The sequence below is a fragment of the Culex quinquefasciatus genome, chromosome 2 (genome assembly GCF_015732765.1).
Source record: "Culex quinquefasciatus strain JHB chromosome 2, VPISU_Cqui_1.0_pri_paternal, whole genome shotgun sequence".
NCBI classification, from domain to species: domain Eukaryota; kingdom Metazoa; phylum Arthropoda; class Insecta; order Diptera; family Culicidae; genus Culex; species Culex quinquefasciatus.
The window spans coordinates 160,667,654-160,688,113 of NC_051862.1; the positions used below are offsets into that span (position 1 = coordinate 160,667,654).

At 33.5% G+C, this 20,460-nt stretch overlaps 1 protein-coding gene across 1 annotated transcript; it reads right to left on the reverse strand.

The window, feature by feature from the left end:
• Positions 1–575: 575 nt before the first annotated feature.
• LOC6050426 (antigen 5 like allergen Cul n 1) lies at positions 576–9,038 on the reverse strand. The gene is made up of 5 exons (XM_038257137.1): positions 8,714–9,038; positions 8,542–8,622; positions 1,324–1,514; positions 1,018–1,265; positions 576–952 (listed from the first exon to the last, which is right to left on the reverse strand). Exons 1-5 carry the CDS (start codon positions 8,730–8,732, stop codon positions 694–696), a joined length of 798 nt encoding a protein of 265 aa, XP_038113065.1. The 5' UTR covers positions 8,733–9,038; the 3' UTR covers positions 576–693.
• Positions 9,039–20,460: the final 11,422 nt, after the last annotated feature.

Below are 20,460 nucleotides of genomic sequence, written 5' to 3' on the forward strand. Positions count from 1 at the left end.
ATTTTAAATGTTAGCAAATCTGACATATTATCAATATTTTTCATCAAGTTCCAACAAATTAAAATCTCTGGTTTAAAAAAAGTATGTATTTGATTTAAACTCAAACCCAATTTGTAGCTAAATTTAAAAAAAAAACACATGTTTCAAATGTTTCAGTGTTACAATGTTTTCAATGTTTCACGAGATTTTGGGAATTTCTCAAAACTATTTCCAACTTCTTATAATAATAGTAATGTACCGAAGATCTTCTTTTATAATTGAGTATACTTGAATTCTCTGCATCACTAAAACGATTCACTGCACTGAGATTTCACACAACTTCACTATTCACTTCATTACTTCATCATACACTGCTGGACGTCACTGCGCTGCGCTGTTCGCTTTTATCATCATGTACCAGAGTTAATGGACGTGTTTAATCGAATGCAAAAACACGCAAATTAACTCCTCAACATGACAGAAAAAAGTATTGTTGCTTCTTTACTGGTTCTTTCACGGTGTCCGAAATTCTGAAAATCGCTGCTTAAAATTTGTAAATGCTGTGATATTATTGGGAAAAGAACTGAGAATCCTCCTTTTTAATAGGTAACTGCAACGATTATTGTCTTGTCTAATTTATAAAGTAATAATTTACATCATTGTCCTTACAGAACACGACCTCCTCTGGACCTTCACTCGATCTCGATCTCAAATCTACGTCTTGGTCGGTTCGACCTGTTCGCCCACGTTGCACAGCCCCGGGTACTCCTCGCTACATCCGGTCTGGCACAGCGAGCACGTCTTGCCACTGTTGTACACCGGGTGGCCGCGCGCGATCGAGTTCGAGTAGTTGCACACGTAGTTCTGGTGCACCCAGTCGTGGCCCTGCTCGTTCTGCGTGTACTGGATCATGGCGCAACCGATCGACACCGCCTTGTCCATCATGATCTGGGTAAAGTGGCCAATATCCTTGCTGTGGGGAAGAACTTTAGCGAACCTGTTTCTATTCAGAGAGAGAGAGATCTGGTTGATTCTTACGGTGGATCCTGGCCCAGCAGGGGATAGGACTTGATGTGATCCATGTTGGCGTTTTCGTACTCGCCGTACCAGCTGTACAGCAGCTCGGTCATCGTGTCCAGCGGAGTCACCTCCATCCCGTAGAACGAGTTGGCCGCAATGTTCTGCCCGACCAGCGGGAACTCGGGCGTGTTCCGGCAGTAATCGTGCCCGTAGATGCACGTCTTGACGTTGTACTCGGCCAGCTTCTGCAGCTCTTCGCTCCAGATCTAAAAGGAGTTTGTAATGTTCATACAAATTGCAAACAAGTCTGCGAAAGCTTCATACCAGTGTCGGCATTCGGGAGGCGGGCGCATAGCCGGGCACGTCCCCGCGGGCCACCGTGCTGCGGAACTGGTTGTGCAGGTCCAGGATGTACTTTTTGGTGTCCTCGGACAGGATGACCAGCTCGCGGTTTACCGGACAGAACGGGCCGTAGTTGTTCGTTTTGCCGCACGCCACGTGCGGTTGGTTGTTTTCTGTGGGGTGAAAGAGAAAATTGATGAATTGAAATCATTATCTAATCTAATCAAACACAGAGGCAACCAACTTCTTAAATTATTAAATAAATTCTTCAATTCTTAAATTCCTAAATTTCCTTAAATTCCAAATTCTTAAATAGGGTCCTAAAGCCCTATGCCATTTTTTTCTTTTTCATTTTAATGCAAAACAAAAAAATGACAAGACAACATGTTTTCGATGGATCAACTATGGTCCCATTGGAACGAGCTGTCAAGTAGGACCTTTTCTGTCAAGAAGGGCCGCAAAGTTAATTTTTCAAAATTGATTTGAAAGTCAATTTTAAATCTTTTACGGTCGTACATAGGGTCATTGCACTAGGAAAAATAAGCTTTATCGTTGTGAACAATAATAACACAAATTTAAACTTAATTTTTGGACCCAATACTATAGTTTTTTTATTAGGTCCTATACTGCCGTTCTACGCATAATTGTCCCATGTTCAAAAAAGGACAACTGAGAAAAACGCGATTGAAATTTTTCGACCGATTTCTGTGTTTCTACGCATAATTGTCCCGTGGGTTCCTATTTGCCCTATGTGTCCCTAATCACCCCAGTTAGCAGTTTATCACCCTTATTTGTGATCCTCTTGCTATACAATAGGTAAACAAGGCATAATGCTTAGTAAAACTAATGATTCCGTGTAGGAAAATACTTGGTGGGACAATTATGCGTAGAAGTTCAACGATGGGACAAACAGACTTGGTGTTGTTTTTGATGAGTTTCCGAACAAAGTATCAGATTTTATGTGTTTTTATTAAAGTACACATCAGACTAAACTTTAAAATGGCATAAAGTCAAAATCGTCAAAAACTGACATGGGACAATTATGCGTAGAACGGCAGTATATACATATGAAAGACAATAGTTTATTGGTCCTTTTCAAAAAAAAAAACTCTGGAATTGTTAGTTTCTTGAATTTTGAAATTTTTTAATTCTGAAATTATATTTAGATTTTTTTTATTTCCGATTTTTTAAACCCTCGTTTAGGAGGTCATTTTGAACAACTTTTGTTCTACGCAAAACTTTACTTCTCTAGTTTTATGTTTTTCTTGTTTCATTTTTAGTGTTTGATTTGCATTTATCTTGTTTAGTTTATGTTTGTTTTTGGTAGTATTTTGCCCATTCTACCACCTCCTATAATTACATTTTGCCTATCTAAATTTTTCATGTTTTTACAGTCACTTTTTAGTTATTTTTTTTTTTGATTGTTTTTCACATTTTCTACTATAAAATGGCACCATTATAATTTAAATTGTAAAAAAACATGTGTAGAGGCATAGTCTGGAACACTAAAAAATTACTGCAAACTTCGTTTTACTTCAAATAAAGGAAATGTTAGTAAAAAACACAGCCAAATTTGACCCCTAAAAATGTTATTTTTTAAAACATTGGCAGAGTCACATAAAACAAGTAAAACTTCCAACCCATAAATTTTCTAAAATTTTAATAGTTCTTCTTTCCAATGCTTTTTAAAGATCAAAAAATAGTTGAAAAATTGGGTTGTAAAGGGTTAATTTTGATTTTTTTTTTATTATTTTTTATGTTATTCAATTTTAAAATTCTAAGCTATTTTTTCAAAGAACGTAACGTTGCTTGAACACGCCCAGGGTAACGTCCTATTGTAATGTTAGTTAAATTTATTTTTTACTCAGTTCTTCTTTAACACTTGACTTTAAATATAAGGTTTTTTTTTAAATTATTTTAGGCCGTTGCAAATATTGTTCAAAGTTCAAATAAAAGTTAACATCAAACAACAACAAAGCTAATGAAAACCTAATATGAAAATACATAGAACTGTACTTCAACTTTTATTACCAGTCATATTGCTTACATTTTTGGAAAAAAAAAAGATTTCAACATGTTTGGCAAAAAACTGCTCTGACCGTTTCCTACGGTTTGTCATTTCCACACCGATCGCTGCTGAATACTCTCTCTTTGCTCTCACTCTCTCTCCCCATTCGGATAGTACAGCGAATGGTTAACAGAGAGATCGATTGTGTTATGTCGCTCAAAGCATATAGTCGAAATAGTTTGCGATCGGATTGTTTTGATTATTTTTTAAACTTAAAATTAATGTTATCAAAATGTCGGATCGACGGACGGAGTAGATAAAAAAACCACGAAGTATTTGTATCGCTGGGTGAAGCGATTGAACAAAACAGCTAGCGGGTCGTGTTCGATCGCGGATGGCAGCGCGCTCCAGTCGGCAAAGATTCGCTCGGCGATGAGTGTGTAATTTATGATCGTTGTGTGTGTGTGTGTGTGTGTGCAACCAACCAAACGGGACCACGCGGTCGCTTCTTACAAATTGAGTTGTTTCCATGTATTTTTTTTTAGCTCTCATTCTATACATGCAAATAACTCGCATAGGCATTTGGAAGGTGTTAGCTCTGCCGCTACTACTACTACTCTGCTTTCTACGCTGGCTAGCCGAGCGCGAGGTACTTCAGCTTTGTCGACAAGCCCCGCCCTGAAGAACGTTTGGACCAATCGGATTCAAACGTTATTTAGAACTTCCGAACCATTGTCAAATGGACAAGAACCCAGCGCGTATATAGTTGATGGTGGTAACAGTATTCCTAATTCCAGTCATAGCTCACCAAGTCGCGATGGCCTAGTGGTTAGCATTTTTGCTTACCAATCCAAAGGACGGGGGATCGAACCCCAACTCGAGCGACTTTGATTTTTCGTTCATGTTCAGAGTTTCAAGATTTATATTTCCTATACTTTCTCGTTGGGAGCAGATGGGAATCGAACCCAGGACCATTCGCTTACAAAGCGAACACCGTAACCAGTCAGCCACGGCCGCTCCCTAGTGAGTAATTTATGATCGTTGAACCGAAAATCAGGAACATGGTAATGCTATGTTTTTAAACGAAATTTTAGATGTCTTGAAGTTTTTTAAAAGAATAATAGCTGTAATCATATTTAAACCGTTCATTGATCAAATATAAATAAAATTCAAAACAGTATTTTTTACTTTTTGCTATTGCATTTTCATTTCCAGTTAAAATCGAGTAACAAAAACTTTATGTTTGGCGAATTTTACAATAAACATTGACTATTTTAAACTTTAAGTTTTTTTTGTGAAGACTGATTGTTTATGTTTTCATTCTGAATCAAAATAATGAATGCTTCCTTTGTTGAAGTATTATTTCTTTTTTGAAATGTATTGTTATGTTACTATTTTTCCTTGACTGTCAATATTTGGATTATAAAAATGTAATCAGATATAAGATTTTTTTTATAAAATTGATTTTAAAACATTTTTTAGGTGAGCAATACTCTACGTATTTTTTTATTTTCGACATTTTTTTATATGGTTTACTGCCGTTCTACGCATAAAAGTCCCATGTTCAAAAAAGTGCAAGTGAGAAAAACGCGAATGAAATTTTTCGACTATTTTTTGTGTTTCTACGCATAATTGTCCCGTTGGTCTATATTCACCCCATATGTCCCTGACCGCCCAAGTTTGCAGTTTATCACTCTTATTTGTTATTCTTTTGCTTTACAAAAGGTAAACAAGACACAATGCTTTGTAAAACTAATGATTCCGCGAGGGAAAATACTTGGTGGGACAATTATGCGTAGAAGTACAACGATGGGACAAACAGACTTGGTGTTGTTTTTGATGAGTTTCCTAACAAAGTACTAGATTTTATGTGTTTTTTGAAAAGTAAACGTCAAACTAAACCTAAAAATGAAAAAAAGTCAGAATCGACAAAAAATGACATGGGACAATTATGCGTAGAACGGCAGTTTAGGGGACAAAAATCCGCAACTTTTGAGAAGTATAGTAAAATAAAATCTTCGGTGAACTATGATTTTTTGAAAAAATAGTGATTTTGAAAAAAAACATCGAAATTCCATACAAACGTTTTTTTGACGTAACTTTTTTTTATGAAAAGTTGAATTTGCAATCGAAAAGTACTTTACAGATTTTTTGATCAAGGGCTCCGTTGAAAATTAAATTAAATAAAAAAAAAGCTAAAAATTTAAATTACAAGCCACGATGTCAAAAATGCATCATACACCTGTCCAGTTGTTTTGCAATCATTGATTTCCAAAATTTCTAAGTACTGACGAAAATTTTTTTTTGGCGAGAAAAAAAGGTTTGCGGTTCTGTACATTGTAATTTCATAAAAATTCAAAATATTTTTAAACGAGTCCAAACATGTTAAATATGATTATCAATGCAGAAAAAGGCTTTTAAGATTGTTCTCAGTTGATAAGACTTCTATTTCCATTGAAATTTTGATATTTTTTTGACCCCTGATTATTCGGACCAATTTTGAAGGGGGGGAGGGGGGGGGTCGACATAAACTTTAAAAAATATTGGCAACGGCCTTACGTCAAAAAAATAATCGTAAAAATTTCGATTTTTTCCAAAAATTACTATTTTTCAAAAAAATCATTTTTTGGGAAATTGAGTTTTTGTAAATAAAAAGTTAATAAAAAAATTGGCAATTTTTTTTCCGTATACCTATTTTTTTCTCAATAGTCCTCAACAATACCTACAACTTTGCAGAAGACACCAAATTGATCAGAAAATTCAAAAGTTACAGCTGTTTGAATATTTACATACCATTTTTATATGGACAGCTGCCAAAATTATATGGAGACTTGTATGACACAAAATAGCTTCTTTGGTCATAGGGAATGCCTCCACAAAGTTTGAGCCAAATAAAAAAAATACAAATAAAATTCATTTCCGATTTTGGTAGAGAATTGCTCAGGTAAGAAATTCCTATTATTTGAGGTTCTGGAAAAGTCGGGAATTTGAAAATCGGATTTGAGTGGTCACTCAGAATTATTGTATTTTTGAATTGCATATTAAAATATTGAAATTTCTGGAAGTTTTGATATTGTATTTTTATAGTTCTTGATTTTTAAGGTATAACTTTTTTGCATTTTTTTACTTTTTGATTTCTAAAAAAAAAAAGATTTTTAGAATTTTAGTATTTTGTGAATTCTAACATTTTGTTAAAAAAAATAACGATTTTTTTGTCGGAAAAATTAAAAAAAACTGCCAAGTAAATTTTGACAAATATGTCCCAGAGCTAACAAGATGTATTTTTTTCATCTAAAACAAACCAATAATGTGATTTAAAAAAAACGGTTGTTCTGCGATTTTTTAAGGTCCAATTAATAAAATGAGAATCAAATACCTTTGAATGTTAACCAAAGCTCATTGTCATTTATTTAGTTTTCCCCAAACATTTGATTGCTTTAAAACAAATGTTATTGTTTATATGACTCAATGTTGTCTCTAGAAACTCTAGAAACTCAATGTTGTCACCCCTGATGATGGAACATTTAAATTTAAATACTGACAGCTCGATAAATAACAGTAAAATTAAAAATTGAAATTTCCCAAATTCAAGAGAAAACTTTGTTAATATTATTTTTGAAAGATATTTAGATTTTTTTTAACGAATGAAAACTTTAATTATTTTAAAAGCATACGGAATCGACGTAACCACCTTATAATGTGGCCCTCTTAAACCTTGCGGTTTCGTCAACGGATCCACAAGTGTGTATCGTTCTTTTTGCGACAAGACTCCGCCTCCCGGGTCTCCTAAGTGTGAAGGTATGGCACGGGGAGAGGGCACCGAATACCTATATTTACACTTAGATTTTTTTGCGTCAGCCTCGGGATTCGAACCAGCGACCTCTGGATTGTGAGTCCAGCGCGCGGTCCGATTGATCCACACAGGCAGACAATTTTAAAAGCATTATTTGATGAATTCCCGAGTTATAATATCTTAATGTTTGGCAATTTTTAAAATGAACTTTGAAATGTATATGTATTGTCAAGCTTTCAATTATTTTTAAAAGATTGATTATTCGCGAGCAGACGGAAATAACTTGGGAATAACATTTTTTGATATTTGAAAATACTAGGTCAATAACATTTTATGTTATTCATAACAAAATTTGTTATTTGTCGTTATGATTCTTTTGTTATTGGATTGTTATTGTAATAACGGACTAATAACACTTTTAGTTATTCTTCGAAAATATCTTTGTTATTATTTTTTGTTATTTTAACAACTAATCCCATCATCCCAATAACAATTTGAGGTATTCTTCCATAACAAAAAATGTTATTCCCAAAGGGTTTTGGCTTTCAACCAATATCAGACCAATAACAGATTTTGTTATGATAACATAAACTGTTATTAAACCCTTATGCAAATATGGATTTTTCAAGAAGATTCCATAACTTTTTCTGTTTTTTTAACATTATTTGTTATTGAAATGACATGAATTTTGTTATTACCGTCTGCCCGGATTTATGCTTTTCTTCTGAACCAATACTTATATTTTTAAAGTAATTTTTAGATATGTATTGTTAAGTTTCTATTCTTACTTTTTTGAACTGATTTTGAAATCCGGTTTGATATTTTATACTGACTTTTTTGGTGTTAAATATTTTTTTAGGCAAGAAATGTCTATTACACCGGATCTGTCTAAATAATTTTGAAAAATTCAAAGTACACGTGTTTCTGGGTACCTCAATCTTCATGCTTTTCTTCGAGTTGAGCCTGCGCAGAAATTTTGTTAATTTTTGTAGGTCAGTGTTATTTAAGGTTCTCGAAAAGTCGGGAATTTTTAAAATGGGATTTGAGTGGTCACTGGTACCTCTGTAAAAGAAAGTGGTTTTTCAAGTAAACTGTATTCAAAATCATGCCACGTCATACTTTGATTTATTAAGTGTATTTTTAAATCTTACATTTTGCTTCAAAAAGAAAAATGGTCTCAGAACCAAAGCATAATTTTGTTTTGATTTGATTGTTCTTATTCTATAGTTCTCGAAACTCATGAACAATAATTCACGATTATGGGAATTGACTTTGGTCTGTGTATGAATAATTGTAACTCTTCCATAGAGACCATAAATGGTTAACATACTTCGCTTAGTATATTACATAAATTTTTTTTATTTTATTTTATTTTTATTTTTTTAAATAAAGCACTTACTGCACAACGACCGGTCACAATAATCCGTTTGAGCGTTTATCCTCTGCACGACTGCCAGCACGAACAGGATCGCAACTATCCCTGCAAATCACAAAACAACACAACACAGCATGAGCATCAAGTTTGATTCAAGATCACTTTTATCTGCACAGTCCATATATTTGAAACTTACTTTGCACTAGATTCGTCATTTTTATTTTTGTTTTGACTTTTTTTTCCTATTTTTTCAACACCACTTTCGTAATCTCCTCCACACCAGTCTCGTTAAGGAACAGGATTTGGCCCCGACTTGCACTCAGGATCGCTGATTTTTTTGGTTGTTTCCTTAAATATTCAAGCCTTGCTGCCTCTTCCTCTTTCTTCTGTCAGTTTTCCTCGCAAACAGTCACTCAACACATTTTTTTTTTTTTTTTCAAAAAAATTCAAATTTTGTTAGGACCCCCAAAGCTCTGCGAGAGCTTTTTCCAGCGCACTTTTCCGACCGAGATTGCTCGATTCGGACTGCTGGGCTGGCCTATTTATACCGATATTATGTTTTTGTGCGGGGGGTGAGGTTTGGCGCCACACAAACTACCCTCCAAGCTCAGGTGAGTGGGGATGAAACGAACTTATTTGCTGCGATCCTCCTCTGTTTGGGGTTGAATTTTCCAGCATTTTCCCACGGGTGCGTTGCGATTGTGTGTGCGCCCACAAACACGAGACTCGATTGGTATTCCGGAATAATTTGTAACGAATCGGAGAGAAGCAAACTTTGAGCTGTGTGTTCTAGAAACGCACACACCTTCTCCTCACTGCGTTCATTATGCAATTTAGAACTTGGAGCTGCTACTTTCGTCAGCAGAGCAACCCCCATTAATAGGGTCGGTTTTGAGAAGATAACGATCGCTAGTAGACCGATTTCCCACATTTGCAAAGTGGCGATCATCATCAGAGGCGGATGTTCAATTCTCCGAGCTTGGAATCGGTAATTATAGACGAATTGGAGCTGTTCTGGCAGGTGTGCGTCATGTCTGTGCATTTGTCTACTTTTCACGAGTGGCCCTATAAATGGGCCAAATTACAGGCATGCGTTCGCCAGAACATGGAATAAAACTAATCTTCACGCGCACACGAAACTTGAGCACGGATCGTATTACTAATCACGCGATACTTTATTTGCCTACCTCAGCGATGTTCTTGGAAGTGGTCCATGAACTGACGTGTTGAGCTAGTAGGGAAAAAAATCTTGAAAACTCGCAAGGGACGGTTTCCACGCGAAATCGACCACTCAAAATCCGGACCATTTCCGATCTTAATAAAACTTGCTGGATCGTTTGTCCTACTCAAATCAACAACTCCTGTGCACTTAGTTTAGTAATTCACAATGGCATTTGACTTTTAGGAATTCTTTTAGTTTTAAATTATTGGTAATTACTTTTAAATTGAAAAAATCATATCTTTCGAAGCAGGTGTTCAAAAAATCGATCGAAAGTGTGTTTTAACGAAAATCGTGCGCTCTTTTCAATGAAAATATTTCCAAAAGCCGAAACTTTCATTTTCGATCAAAAAACAGCGAATTTTCTTCGAAAATCAGGCTGAATACACCCTTAGATTCAAATTTTGCCATTACCATTCGAAAGAGCGGACAATTTTCTACATTTCTTCCATAGGCACCAAGTTGGAGCGAAAGCGTTTTCGAGTGGTTTGTAAATAAAAACCTTTTTTCGTTTTTTTTTTATTTTTTTCCAAAAAACTAAATTACATGTGTTATGGCAAATTTTGTAACAGATCCCATTTTTAAACTTAAAATAAAGTTCTGCTTCCGTGTTTTAGAGTTTTTCCTTGACGTACCAGTTTCAAATACATATAAAAGGAACGAAATAATTACTAAAGATAACCATAAAAGGCGCACTTAAGGTAAAATTTCCTGAACCACTTTTATTATGGAAAAATGTTTATCTCACTCGTCAGTGTTGTTAATACCTGCAAAATATTTTTTTCCTATTTTTTTGGTTCTTAGGGTGATTCCTGTCGCGTCAGGGCGGTTCAAAGATGACAATTTTGAGTATTTTTTTTAATAATCATTGTCAAACGCCGTTTAGACTGAACTCATGCGTATTTTTCCTTGAAAGCCAAATTAGTCACTTTCCATGTACAAACCGGATAACTTAAGTTGGTTTAAACTATGTCAAGTTGTTTTTGGAAATATGTGTTTTTTTTTTGCAAAATCGCCATAATTGTCATTTTAAAGCACACCCTAACGTGCCAGGCACGAGCACCTTAGAGTTTGGCCATGCCGTTTGCCTGGAAAATTGTTGTAAGTCACTTAGCAGAATTTTGTAAGATGTTAAATAATTTGTCAACGTGTTTTTTTTCCTACAATTAAAATAAATTTAAAATCCAACACAGGATTTTTTATTTGTTATCCTGAGCATAATTTAAGTAATAGGACGAAAAGGGAATAAATATCACAGATATTTACAATTTGCAGCTTTTCTATACAAAAATTGTTGTAACTTTTCAGAGATTTGATGAAATAGCATGTTTATTCTGCAAATTTATTCTTGATATAATTAGCTTCAAATCTACGCAAATAGTTTTGATAAACACGAATAAATGATGTTTCCAGATGAATTTGGAAAATAAAATAAGAAAAAAATTATTTTGCAGGTATTAACAACACTGACGAGTGAGATAAACATTTTTCCATAATAAAAGTGGTTCAGGAAATTTTACCTTAAGTGCACCTTTTATGGTTATCTTTAGTAATTATTTCGTTCCTTTTATATGTATTTGAAACTGGTACGTCAAGGAAAAACTCTAAAACACGGAAGCAGAACTTTATTTTAAGTTTAAAAATGGGATCTGTTACAAAATTTGCCATAACACATGTAATTTAGTTTTTTGGAAAAAATAAAAAAAAAACGAAAAAAGGTTTTTATTTACAAACCACTCGAAAACGCTTTCGCTCCAACTTGGTGCCTATGGAAGAAATGTAGAAAATTGTCCGCTCTTTCGAATGGTAATGGCAAAATTTGAATCTAAGGGTGTATTCAGCCTGATTTTCGAAGAAAATTCGATTTTTGGCTGTTTTTTGATCGAAAATGAAAGTTTCGGCTTTTGGAAATATTTTCATTGAAAAGAGCGCACGATTTTCGTTAAAACACACTTTCGATCGATTTTTTGAACACCTGCTTCGAAAGATATGATTTTTTCAATTTAAAAGTAATTACCAATAATTTAAAACTAAAAGAATTCCTAAAGGTCAAATGCCATTGTGAATTACTAAACTAAGTGCACAGGAGTTGTTGATTTGAGTAGGACAAACGATCCAGCAAGTTTTATTAAGATCGGAAATGGTCCGGTTCAAAATCGTATTTTTATGGTCGATTTCGCGTGGAAACCGTCAAGGTTGATATATCTACATATCTTATGGAACCCAAAAAACGGACTTAATTGAACGCGGCTGGTTCCCTGCTATGAAAAATAGTGTTTCTTATGTAAAAAAAATCCGGGGAATCGATTGGTTGATGGTTTCATTCACCGCACGAAACGGCAAAGGGTCCATTTTGCCCCAATACCCATTTTTTACATTTTTTCTTAAAAATCAGTCTGTATTTAGAGCGGAGGCTTCATGCAGCCATCCAAAATGCACTTAACTTATGTGAAAATGTCCCAGGAATCCAGTAAAAATAACCACTTGCACCGCAAAAATCATCTAGGGTCCATTTAACCCCAATTCCGCTATAAATGCATTTTTGGCCGTTTTCAAATGTTACAATTTTACATAAGAATGACGATTTGAACTTGATAGTTTGATACATTTATGTTGATTTAGAATTTATACTAAATAAAAAGATTGAAGAATCAGTTTTAGACCAATTTTCCCAAACGCAGACTAAACTGCCTTTTACATATTTTTTTTATTTTTATCAACATAAATGCGTCAAACTATCAAGTTCAAATCGTCATTCTTATGTAAAATTGTCTGATCTTTACGATAAAAATATTTTCAGACTCTCTGGCTGTCGATCTTCTCGATATCAATATTTCTCCATCTACCGATGAATTCTTCAGTCCCTTCAAACTACATACTTCGATTCTCTTCATTCCTCGATATTTTCTCTTGCTTGAAGGATCTCTTCCTCGACGGTCCCTTGGATTCTGTTTGCCTTAGAAATCTCTTCCGGTTGTCAATAATTTTACATTCTCATGGCTTGCATAGACATTTTTCTTTGCAAAACGAAGTTTGAAGGGTGTCTGACATTTGTTTGTGTTTGTTTGCTTAACGTTGCCATGTTTCCCTCCCATAGCTGGGTATCAAAAAAAAAAATATTTTCAATCGAGTCATCATTTTGCATCATTCTGTAAACGGATGCTTCTCTTCCTCGACGGTCCCTTGGATATTGATAACCAGAGAGTCGACTGTAGATGGAAATAGAAGTTTAATGCTGAAATAAATTGAAATACATTTTTCTGCATTGATAGTTGTGTAATTATATTTCATGGTGTCGATTTCTGGAAAAGTCAGGGAAAACCTGGAATTGTCAGGGAATTTTATTTGACCTGGAAAAGTCAGGGAAAGTCAGGGAATTTTAAGCTGGGTCAGGGAATTTCGATGATCTTAAAAATATTACTACAAAATTTCATTTCTTTTTGAAAATTCGTCCTTTAGGATGTATTTGAATGTCTTCCAGGCCAAACTTTGCAACATTGATAATATTAAATTTTATATATTGGTCAGTCCGGAAGGAACGCAAAACTCCCTATAAAAATGCTTAAGAAAAGGGTCACGAAGAAAAGCGCGTGGTTTGTTTGCAATATGTTTAGGTTTAAAAATCAAATAATTTTAATTTGCTTTGGATTTGCGTTCAACTGAAAATTACAAATTACTAGCGCACACAGGGTGGGACAATATAAGGCAGTTCCTCTACCATCCTCAGAGATTTGTTCTAAAATTGGTCGTTTGCTCAGGGACCATAGAGAAAATCATACATTTTGTCAGAAAAATTGAATGATAAAAAAAAATTGAAAAAAAAAATTCGAACATTTTAAAATTAAAAAAAAATCTAAAATTCTTAAGCACAAGGATGCTAAAGTTTGAAAATTCTGATATTTTGGAATTGCTGATTCCTTATTTTTTTAAATTCTTATTCTAAAATTCTATAAAAATGTAAGGTTAGAAAATTTTCCAATTTTTCACTTTAGTATTCGTTATCTAAATTTTTATTTTTCTCAAAATTAAACTGAACTATGATTTTAAAAATGATGCAAAGTAATTTAATTTTGTGTAATCTAAAATGTTAGCAAAATAGTGATGGTGAAATGGAATTAAAAATTGAAGAATTAAATTCAAGAATCAAAGAAATAAAACAAAAAATTCTTGAATAAACAGGGTTGTTACGGACAGCGCGAATTTGGCACGGATTTTACGCGGTAGCAATTTTAATTAAAAAAATACATTGAGAGATACAATTACTTTCAACTTATAAAGAAAAATATTATCAAGAATCAGGATATTTTTTTTTTCGTTGAGTGCAAAAACTTGGATTTCTTATTAATTGAATCCGAAAATTTTTGTTTGTATTTTCTCAATAAAAAATGTCGAAATATGGAGATTATGAAGAGAATTTTTTTTATGTGTTGTTGAGGATTTCTTAAATAAATTACTACACTCAACTCATTTATAACATACTGACTCTAAATATTTAATTTCTTTAAAGTTTTGAGTAATGTTTTTTATCCTTATTTAGTGTTCTTTTATACTGGATACATTCAATTTTAATCTTATAAATCTTTATTATATTTTAAACTTTTCCTTAAGATACAGACATCTGGATGTAACAAAAATTATTATTGGGGCATGTTCTAGTGGGTGTACTGTGCTTATATGAGCTTGATTGGACGTAACAGAAGCTGGCCTCCGCCTTTGAGTTTTAGATTGGATTCAACCAATAGAAATATTTTTTTAAATTTAAATATTCTTGAAGAAAAAAAAATCAAAACATTAAAAAATTACGACTCCAATATTCAAAATTGGATTATTTAGAAATAAGGAAATAAATTTAGGAAAAATAGTATCAAAACTCCAAAATAAAAATTAAATTAAATTAATAGATCCGAAATTATTAAATTAAAAATTTGAAAAATCTAAAAAAACATTCAAAGATATCAATATTCAAAAATAAAATAAAAAAAATCAAGAGAACATAAAAAATATTATTTTTAAATTCTTAAATTCTTAAATTCTTAAATTCTTAAATTCTTAAATTCTTAAATTCTTAAATTCTTCTTAATTCTTAAGTTCCTAGGATCTTGAATGCTGCCAATTTTTGTTACCATCTTAGATTACAGAAAACCTGATAAAATTTGAATAATGTTTGGAGTTATTTTTTTGGTTAGAGAAATTTTGAGAAGATGATGTAGGAAAATTAGCTCCGATTTTTCTAAGTGACGCTTTGGTAAGATCATCGAGTATGAACTGTATCTGAAATTTCAAATCACAAGATCGAGAATTTATTACAATTTTTAAATTTCCTTTTTTATTTAGATTTGATTCAGTTCTAGATCTAAATTTCTAAATGTTGATTTTTTTTTTGCCAAAATGTTTGTTTTGGCTTTTCCCTCTAGTTTACATAATCCTAGCAAAAATACATTTTCAGATTCTGCGTTCTGAGATTACAAAATTGAAAAAAATATTTTTCTTGAAATGACGCGGATTTTACGCGGATTGGGTTTTGGGATGGCGGGGTTTTTATCGATTTTTCCGTAACAACTCTGAATAATGGAATTTGAGAGTTCAAGAATATATAAAATATGGTCTCTTCAGAAAAGTTGTTTCCAGCATCCGAGATTTCATAGGGATTGTACAACTACATTTTACATATTTTTCCAAAACAACATTCATGGGCTTACAAGGAGGAGTTCCCATGGTCAGATCGAGCTTAAATTTGGAATCTATTCCAAAACACCTAAATATCGAAGTTTGATAAATAATTATTTTTTGAAAAGCTTGAGCAGGTTGTATTTTGTTTTTATTTTTATAAAATGTATTGATCGTGTGAACGATCGTCTGTAGGTTCTGGTCAAGGCAGAAACCATTTTTTTTTATTTTAAAGCAAAAATATTTTTTTTTTTTGTAAAATTATTTAAAAAGATGTTTTCTTCAAATAACCAGAAAACCTTTTACTTTAATTATAATCATTGTTGAAAAAGACCTAGATCTTTTTTAAAACCGTAAACATGAACTTGAAAAATTCACATTTAATTGTATATTTTTCTTAGTTTTTCAGTTTTTTTAAATCTTTCTTAAGGTTCTGCAAAATTATATATTTTTTCTAGTTTTTGACTCCAAAAGCTTTAGTTTTTTTTTATAAAAACACAATCAAAAATGGCATCGGCCTATTTCGTTTGGAAATTAAGCAAAAGGCAACAATTTTAAAACTAAGCATGACTTTCATTTTTAAATGAAAAGTTTAATTAATTTTTTTTTGGAAAACTTTTAACTTTAAATTTTCTTTAAGAAATGAAGTGAAACTAACTAATCGCAATTTGTAATTTGCAACAATTTTAATTATTTATTATTTCTAGAGTTTTTTTTTTTAAAAGATCCCGTAAGCCATTGTGTTTCATATGTTTATAGGACCCATTCAAAAAAACTCTAGATTTTTTGGCCCAGATAAAAAAAACATAGGACAATTATATGGTTGCTCATTTTGGATGTTCAATGAGAAAAAAAAATGATTGACAAAATAAAAAAAAGTTTTTAAGTTTTTTGTAGATTCCATCGTTAAAAATTAAAATAAAAAAGTCATTGAAGTTTTCAATATCTTAAATCTCTAATATTCAAAAAGGAAAATGCATGAAACCATAAAAACGCTCCAAACAATATGCTAGTAAAAAAATAGAAAATAAAAAAAATTGTGGTCTGGAGAGGTCAGGGAAAAGTCAGGGAATTTTATTTTGGGATTTGGATCGACACCATGAAATTATTTAGAATATTTGGGCTCTTTCTTTAATTCTTTAATAGAGCAGTTCCCTACGGAATCGGTCTTTTTTCTTTAATTTTAATTTTTGTATTTTTTAATCCGGCTGAAACTTTTTTGCTGCCTTCGGTATGCCCAAAGAAGCCAATTTACATCAATAGTTTGTCCATATAATTTTCCATACAAATTTGGCAGCTGTCCATACAAAAATGATATGTGAAAATTCAAAAATCTGTATCTTTTGAAGGAATTTTTTGATCGATTTGGTGTCTTCGGCAAAGTTGTAGGTATGGGTAGTCCATATCCATGAAAAAAATGATGCACGGTAAAACAAATTTGGGTGATTTTTAATTTCACTTTTTGTCACTAAAACTTGATTTGCAAAAAAACACTATTTTTATTATAATTATTTTTTTTATATATGGGTAATTCTCTACCAACTCACACGAAATCGGGAAAAGTTGCCCCGACCCCTCTTCGATTTGCGTGAAACTTTGTCCTAAGGGGTAACTTTTGTCCCTGATCACGAAACCGAGGTCCGTTTTTTGATATCTCGTGACGGAGGGGCGGTACGACCCCTTGCATTTTTGAACATGCGAAAAAAGAGGTGTTTTTCAACAATTTGCAGCCTGAAACGGTGATGAGATAGAAATTTGGTGTCAAAGGGACTTTTATGTAAAATTAGACGCCCGATTTGATGGCGTACTCAGAATTCCGAATAAACGTATTTTTCATCGAAAAAAACACTAAAAAAGTTTTAAAAATTCTCCCATTTTTCGTTACTCGACTGTAAAAAATTTTGGAACATGTCATTTTATGGGAAATTTAATGTACTTTTCGAATCTACATTGTCCCAGAAGGGTCATTTTTTCATTTAGAACAAAATTTTTCATTTTAAAATTTCGTGTTTTTTCTAACTTTGCAGGGTTATTTTTTAGAGTGTAACAATGTTCTACAAAGTTGTAGAGCAGACAATTACAAAAATTTTGATATATAGACATAAGGGGTTTGCTTATAAACATCACGAGTTATCGCGATTTTACGAAAAAAAGTTTTGAAAAAGTTGGTCGTCATCGATCATGGCCGTTCATGGTCACCCGCGACAGACACGGACGACGAAACAAAGAGAAACGCAAAAAGTAACTTTTTCAAAACTTTTTTTCGTAAAATCGCGATAACTCGTGATGTTTATAAGCAAACCACTTATGTCTACATATCAAAATTTTTGTAAAGTTGCGTCATTTAATTACAAAAATGTTGGTACCCAAACATCCATAGGTCATCGCTGAAATTTTAAAGTTATCGCAGTTTTAGTGAAAAAAGTTGATTTTTGGCCGATTTCGTCATTTTCCGGTTTTTGCGCGCGGCGCGTCGAAAAACACGGATTTTATTTTCAAAAAATCATATCTCGGAATCCTGTTAATGAACTCCTCCCATTTTTTGGTATGTTACGTAAAAATGTCCGGGGAATCCGATAAAAATATTTCCAGACATAGGCTCTTTGATCCAGACACCGTCAAAACGGCATTTTTAAGTTTCATACGCCCTTTTCATAGGTTAGGCTAGATTTTTGAAACTTCTTATTATTTTTCTTTGAAAGGCCAACTTATCACCTTTCATTTGCGTATAAGACAATTGAAATCGGTTTATATGGCGAGGAGATATGATTTTTCGAAAAAAGTGGTTTTTGCGAAAATCGAAGAAAATTGCCATTTTTCAGACCACCTTAACACGGCGTAGGTCACCCTAATGGCCAAACAAAAAATACGGGTCTAATTATTTCGGCCAGGGAACCCCCAGAAAAATTTTGAGCCCGATCCGAGCGCTTTTGTTTTTTTCCATGCTGTTTTCGTGGGGAATAGCTGTATAATATTTTTTTATGAAGTTAAAAAACGTGGCTGTTATAGGGACCGTCCATAAACCACGTGGACTCTTTTTTTGGTAATCTCAATTCAAAGTTTGTAAAATAAAGTTTAGATAAGTTTTATATAGAATTTCCGAAGCTATATAAACTTTTATGCTAAACTTTATATTCGATACAAATTATTTTCTAAATTAGTCAAGGATAACTTTTCGATTTATAAACAAATAACTTTATTTTTGTAAATATGTTGAAAGGTGTACAAACTTTTAATGACCTTTTTGCATTGCAAACTGTTTGTCGAAATATGTATCTGTCAAGAGATTAAATTATATAGCGGAATTAAAAGGAATAACTCGTCTCTTTGTATTCATACCAAACCACAATGTGTTGGCATGTTTAATCACAAAATGTTTTTCATACATACTGTACAACAGACGTGCATCGGCACTCAATAGCACTTGACAGTTTTTCTAAGGCCATGGCAGTGCGTGGCCGAATGGTTACACTGTCCGCTTTGTAAGCGGATGATTCTGGGTTCGATTCCCATCTGCTGCAGCCTTCCATCGGATGAGGAAGTAAAATGTCGGTCCCGGCCTTGGTTGTTAGGCCGTTAAGTCATTCCAGGTGTAGAAGTCGTCTCCATGCCATAAGTACAAATAACACACCAAACCAAGCCTACTCCGGTGGAATCGCTGGCGGCGGTTGGACTCACAATCCAAAGGACGTCAGTTCAAACACTGGGGTGGAAGGTTCCTTGGAGTAAAAGAGGTTTGGGTGCTCTCCCCATTCAAGCCTTCGGACTCCTAGGTTCGAGCAGAAACTTGCAATAGAGACCACAAAAGACCCGGGGGTCGTTAATGTGGATGGTTTGATTTTTTTTTTTTGATTGGCTTGGAAAAGGCACCATATCAATATATTTTTTCCCTAAAGTATGTTTTTTTCAATGCACTATGAGGTTCTGAACGACCGAAACCTTTATCTTCACTTATTCGCTAGTTTTAGTGATGAAGTGCTATTTGAGTGCTAAATAGCACATTTAGCACTTGAAATTTTTGTGATACTCAAATCACCATTATTATTATTTATTTTTTTTTTTTTTGCTAATCAAAATTGCATAGTGAACAACGATTATTAAAAGCATCTAACTAAAGCTTGTTTTGATGCACAGTGAGCAAAGATTCGCTCTGCCGGTTTACGAAGGCAATCATCTCAAAATGTGGTGAAGTGCTATTGAGTGCCGTACAATGCCAGTGCCAATGTTTCATCTCATATACTCTCGTTCTACGCATAATTCTCAATTGCCCCTTTTTTCAACATGGGACAATTATGCATAGAACGGCAGTATAAGACTTACTATAAGTCTCGATAAATGTTCAATATACATTTCAAACCGTTATAATCAACAATGTTGTTGATATTCTTCAAATGCAATTGTTAGCTATTAGGTTATTCTTGCTATAGAACGTTAAAACTTTCCACACAAACGCATGAACAAAAAAAAACGTTAAACCTCCGGCGAAATCATGTCGAACCAGCAGCGTAAACAATGGTGGGAAACCACGTGCACGCATGTACACTTATTAAAATATTCAAAGTTTCCCGCTAAAATGCTTAGGCTTACGCGATGACTGGTGCCCGATAGCGGACACGATCGATGTAAATTTATAATTCTAGGTAAGAATCAAAAGCTCTGGTTCGAGGTTCAGTCCATATTGGAGGAAATGGGAGCGCCAAATCTGACGATTAAATTAAGGGTAAAGGTGAATACAAACATATACTTAGCAAAAAAAAGCATTGTGTGAGATGCTGCAATAAAATCCTTAGTCGTTTTTCACCCTTCAGCAAGTGTTATTCACACGTGCGTTTGGACACCGAGGCTATCAAATATATGACTGCTTTTAGATTTTGTTGTAAAGCTTGGTAACTTAATAATACAACCTGTAGCTATTCAGTGGCAACAAATTAAGCTTACACTGAAATGAGAGCAATGTAATTTATACAATAATTAGGACTGATTGTTCACGGGAGAACTAAATAATTGAGACGATGTGATCTGAAAAAAAAAATTACGAGATGATGAGGTTGAATAGG